Raw genomic sequence first — 5,747 nt, 5'->3', positions numbered from 1 at the left:
TGCACAGTGTGGGAACAGCAAGCCCATCCCCTCCCCCACCAACCGCAGCCCGTGCGGGGAAGCTAGAAGGCACGGAAGCTGCAGCCAGAGTGCGCAGCACTCCCCATAGCAGGACGCAGCCCCACCCCACTTCCGGGTGGGGGGGGGCACCCCTTCTCTGCAGGGGGTCGTCCCAGGAAGTGACGCAGCAGCGTCTGCGGCAGGAGCCTGCCGGAAGGGGAAGGAACGGCCTGCTGGCACCGCCCCTCTGCTTTCATCGCCACCACGCAACCAGCCCGAAGCCCGGTGGCGGCGTGGGGATGGCGCTGAGCCTCACGGTGAACGCGGGGAACCCCCCGCTCGGTGAGTTCCCCTTTATATCCCCCTTGACGCCCGAGGGCTGTGAGGGAGGGCGTCTCGGCCGGCCCCTGGCTAGCCGCAGGGCCTCGCGGGCGCTTCGCAGCTTCAGGTGGCCCCGGGCCAGGGCTGCATGGACTCGCCGGGCGGCCCCGTCCTGGGAAACGTAGTTTATGCAACAAGCAATATATATAACGTCCGTTTGTCTATGTAGGTATAGATAGAGTTGTATATCTAGACATAGATTACTTTAGTTACTGTATTACATTATGATATCTGTATATAGGTATAGATAGGTGAGTTATAGGTATGTATTACTTTATACATCTGTACTATGTTATTGTCTGTATTTCTGGAATATAATGTAGATATGTAATGTAATAACTATAACATAATAGGCCTTATTGGTGTACTGCAGGGCAGGGATTCTGGGCCAGAAGTGGCAGTGTATGGCGGGGCCTTAAGAAGCTTTTGAGGAGGCAGCAGAGCCACGCAGTGTTAACACGGTTAATAGGGAAAACAGGATTGACTGGATATACTCAGAGACTTCAGGCAGGACTCCCTACTGCCAAATCCATTCTGACATGTTGTGGGCTGAGGTTTTTTCAACAGATGTTTGCTGTATTGTTTCTTTCTGTAGTAATAAAAAAAGTGCCAACGAAGCTGGCATTTTCCAAGGGGTGCCTTTAGCCTGTCAAGGGATGCCTCAAGTATAAAAAGATTGAACCACTGGTCCAGTGCCAGTCCGTTCGTTTCTGGCTCTGGTTCAGAATTGCGCTTTGGGGTGTGCCTGCGTGCTCCCTTTTCTGCTCCTGTTCCTCATCTAGCCCAGGGCTTTCACAACACCACCTTACTGCACTGCTAAAGGTGCGAGAACCTTCTTCCCAGCAATCCATGGGCACGTGGAAACAGCCCTTCACCTGTCTGCCATGCTGATTCCTCATCGGATTTCACATTGCTGCTGAAAATGCACTTTGTTTCTGTGTTGTCTTTTTGCTCTATGCTGTTCCGTGTTTTTTTTTCTTTCATTGTATTATTCAACTCTGAAAAGCACTATGTGATGCAGTTTGAATGACAGATGTGTTTTAGAAGTATATTAGTATTTAAGTACAGCTCATTCTAGCAAGCGTGCACTTTTAACAAACTACTTCCAGAACCATTTTTTTTTTTTATTACTATGATGCAGTAAATTGACTAACCCTTTTATATTCAGTGAACTTCTCTGTCCCCATGGAGGTTCATTATAATAGCACATGAAAAATCCTGCCAAAAAAAAAAAAATTGTGAAAGACTCCTCAGAAATCGTTATTGAAATGAATGGCTTGTAGGTATGACATTGTGTAAAAAAACATCCTCTGATTAGTTTCATTTACTTTTGTCTCTTACTAAATTTTACTTCCTTAGCCTGAGTATGTGCCTGAGTAGAGGGTTCTTCCAATTCAGCCCTTGGATGACTGTAAATATTACATGCGTAACACTTTTTTTAAATGGAGAAGTGTTTTCTTTAGAAAAATCAGGCACTTTTGCTGCATTTGATTCATAGGTCATATTAATGATTGTTATGAGCTATGAAAATTGTACTGGCAGTTGTTGTAATTTATGGTAATGATGTTTTGTAGGATGTACCACTCTTCATCTTTTGAAGCATTGTGAAAACATTAGTTACATGCTTATCTTCTCACAAAGGTACTGTAGGGAATCTTCTCCCCATTTGGACACACAGTGAGGGAAGAACATTAAGGGTATGTCTGTGTGGCAGAGCGCAGTGCCTGAGCTAGCCTTGGATAAGCTAATTTGGGTATGGAAACAAGATGGCCACTTTAGCAGGGCACTCCTCCTGGGCTAAATGGCCCTGCTGTGCCAGCTCAGCTATACTGTCTCTGATAACTGAGCTGTCTCCTCTCTCTCTCGGACTGCCACTGTTCTGTGTTGACACTAACTGACTATCGTAATTCCACAAAGTGTATGAGCATGTGTTTTACAGAATTGGGATCTGGGCATGGGAATTTCTTGTTCCTAGTTGGCTTAGGCCAGTTTACTAATACTGCTCTTTATACTTTAATGTACAGACTACAATTAGATTTTTTTTTTTTGACCTTTTTTTATCAAGAATAAGGGTTTTGTGCTGCTATGAAAATGGGCTGCTGGACCTTTAAGGCCCAGATCTCTCAGTTTGATCCAGGCAAACAACATTATATGTTTGTGCAGATGTTTGTTGCCTTTAGTCAGTGGCATCTTAGAGTGTCAAGGGCAAACCATTCTGTCTAGAGGTGGTCCATCATGGACAGAGCTGAGTCACATTTACAGTATTGTGGAAGCTTTGTTCCATGGATGGCAAGAGGATTTTAGTCTGTACGATGGTTAATCCTTTCACAAGCACTGAATCCACTTAAAAAATTGACCTTGCCCTTTTGGTCTCTCTTCTCCCCCCCACCCCCAATGCCCCTAATGTTAGTACACGTGAAATACACAGTAGTGTTTAACTAAAATGTTAGTGCAGGGCAGGTATGGGGTGTAAAGGCATTTGTCCAAGGTGTTCAGTTTCTTTAGCATTTGCCTATGTGACTGAGTATTGTTAAATGAAGTACTTATAGATGCTGCTGCTAAGAGGCATGAGGCAAGCCTATGTTGAGGGAGGAGATGAGTGGACTGCTCAGGTTTGGCAATTTGAGTCTCTTTAGCTTAGTAGGAGATTAGATGAATTCATTTTATACCCTTAGGAAGCAAATATAGTTCAACCAGTCCTTGCTGAAGTCACTGCAGGCTTTTATCCTCTTTATTTTCTAGACTATGAGGGCTTCCAGGAAAAAGAAGCCTCCTATGTATAGGACTGAATATCGATTTCTTCCCTGAGCCATTCAGTTTGAAGGCAGTGGTCATGAATAGGGAATATAATTACTTTGTTGCAACCTATTAAATATTCCTTACTCTGAAGAAATACCAATATATTTTCTTTCTTTAGGAGCCTTGCTGACTGTAGAGCACGTGAAGAACGATGTTGAAATTTTAGTTGAAGAAGGCAAAGAGACCGTCCTCCGTATATCTGAGTAAGTGACTTAGCATCTCTGCCATCATCTTTGGGTCATCACTTTTAAACACCAAATTAAGTTAATGTTGATAAGTATTATTTTTTTTGTAGGTAGGGAAGTGGGGGAGAAAAGGTACATCACTATTTATCATACTTTTGTCTATTTTCCCAATACAGTTACAGTACTTGAAACTTTTACTGGTTTTCATCTCTTAGATGAAAACGTGTTTTAGAAAGGAGGTTGCTAGACATTTGCTGCTTTTACATATGACGCTAACGTTTAACCCGTTTAGCTTGTTTTCATCTATATGGCTTATTACTGTATCACCTAAGAATTCATCTCCATGTAATGGTGCATATTATAGGATTTATATTTTGATAAACAAGCATAAATATATATAAGGCAGAGGCAAGTGTGGTTGTGTGTGTACACATACATTTGCATAATTGTGCATAAAGGGTTTTATTGATTTAGGTTTACCATATTGTTCTCCAGAGGTGGACGCATGATTTATTTCAAGAAAGTGCTAATTAACTCTTTAGTATGATACAGGCAGTCCTCGACTTAGGGTGTTTCAACTTACGGTGATTTGCAGTTGTGGTGCTCTGCCACTTACACCCATGTTACTACTTGTGGCGCTGGATCCTTGCACATACGGCACTACAGGGAAATTCACAATAAGGAAAAAAAGGGCAGCAAAACAAACATGCCTGGATCAGTTTCTCAAAAAGCCCTCAAGTGGCCCTAAGTCTCCCCAAAGAAGCCCTTCTGAATTCCATGACCCTTCTGATTAAATAAAATTAAATGCGATTAGCTACTCTATTGCCCTGTTTAATGGATTTTATATACAGTACACTTTAGAAAGCTTTGTTATGTAGTGTGTATATCATTTATAGTTGATTAAATAGTTGATTTAAATATGTTGTTTATGGTCATTTCTGTAAAAAGTGGGGCGTCAGGCCCTTGGTCAGGAACCCCTCCCCCCCCCCCTTATTTATAACATTGTTTCTGTGGGAAAAGCAGCTTCAACTTGCATCATTTTGACTTACAGCACCTTTTCCAGGAATGTAACCCACCATGAGTGTGAGGACTGCCTGTATTCAGATTAAAATTTCTACAAAGCTAATTTAGAAAACTGCTTTCTTATGGACAGTAACTTCATATCCTTCTCTTTCTAAATTTAGACTGCATTTGTCTTAGAGTAAATATTTTTAGATTTGTTTCCTTTAAATACTGATAATATACATTTTCAGGCATGTTATCGCTTGATGTGCTATGACGTTCATAAGACCACATTTCCTGCAGGAACAACTCTGGTGGCACTAGAGGTGCGTCGTTTTGTTCAGATTTATCCTGGACATTCTACGCAATTCTATCAATAGAATTCTGGGATGAGTGGGTCTTCTGGGGGGGAGGGGGGCATTCTTCTAGCCATGAAGGATAAGAAGTTGGGCTTCAAAATGGTCACTAGACTAGTAGCTTTCCATCCCTGCTTCTCCCTAGGCACATGCTGGAAAACTGCTAAGTAATTAGAATTTTATGAGGAATTCTGGCGACCTCTAATCGGCGCAGTTTAGGTCAAAAGGTACAGCACAAACACATGCTGTTCCACAATTGCAGAGTGCTGCAGAAATGATGTAGGTGTGTGGGGCTATTATATTATTGAGGCTCTGATAATGGCTCCGTATCTAAGACTGTATGGCCATATTAAGGCTTTTTCCTTCCAGAGGCTTGTAATGGTTCTAGCCCTGTGTGCCCTCCTCTGCTGAAATGGAAGAGAAGTGGTAGCTTTTTGTTAGAATAAATGACATGTTATTGCTCTATGAGCTTTGACTTAGAGTGCTGGGGTCTTTCCTAGCTTCAACCTCAAGTTTCCTGCGTCTCATGAAATAAAGAAAACACTTTGTAAAGGTGACTGCTAAAGAAGAAAGGTCTTCAGTTATTTTTGTCTTGTATTATGTAAATTATTTCAGTGTTCTACGATCAAATTCTAAATGAAAGGTTAAGACTTCTGGTTATAAGCAGTAAATTCTTTTTCTATACATGTTTTAGGCCCCTGGTGCGTTCTTTTTTTCAGATTATGTGCAGTCTTGGTCTTGTAAGGAAAAAATGTGCTTTCCAGTAAAAGTATAAAATAAAAATATTTATAGTAATTTTTAAAAGCAAGGCGTTAGTTATCTAGGAAAGAGATACTTAGGAGAATATCTTAATCACCACTGACCAACATTCACCTCTCCTGCTTATAGCGATGCTTCTGTAAACAGCCCCTGTACATGTTGGAGATGTATAGAATATGTACAGCACATCTCACAAAACGACTATCACTTTCATAGTTTCGTAGTTAGTAGGGTCGGAAGGGACCTGAGCAGATCATCAAGTCCG

At 41.8% G+C, this 5,747-nt stretch overlaps 1 protein-coding gene across 5 annotated transcripts in view; it reads left to right on the top strand.

The window, feature by feature from the left end:
- The first annotated feature begins 239 nt into the window (after positions 1 to 239).
- The window catches only part of EPRS (glutamyl-prolyl-tRNA synthetase), a 57,470-nt gene continuing 51,962 nt past the window's right edge, over positions 240 to 5,747 (top strand). For all 5 annotated transcript variants that reach the window (XM_019549493.1, XM_019549490.1, XM_019549492.1 and 2 more), the window contains exons 1-2: positions 240 to 342; positions 3,299 to 3,383. In XM_019549493.1, the coding sequence (XP_019405038.1) occupies positions 300 to 342; positions 3,299 to 3,383 (128 nt within the window). In that variant the 5' untranslated portion in view covers positions 240 to 299. The remainder of the gene's footprint in view (positions 343 to 3,298; positions 3,384 to 5,747) is intronic.

This window comes from Crocodylus porosus, unplaced genomic scaffold (assembly GCF_001723895.1).
Source record: "Crocodylus porosus isolate Cpor-Errol unplaced genomic scaffold, CroPor_comp1, whole genome shotgun sequence".
Classification (NCBI taxonomy): Eukaryota; Metazoa; Chordata; order Crocodylia; family Crocodylidae; genus Crocodylus; species Crocodylus porosus.
This window is presented reverse-complemented; position numbering and strand designations above follow the sequence as displayed.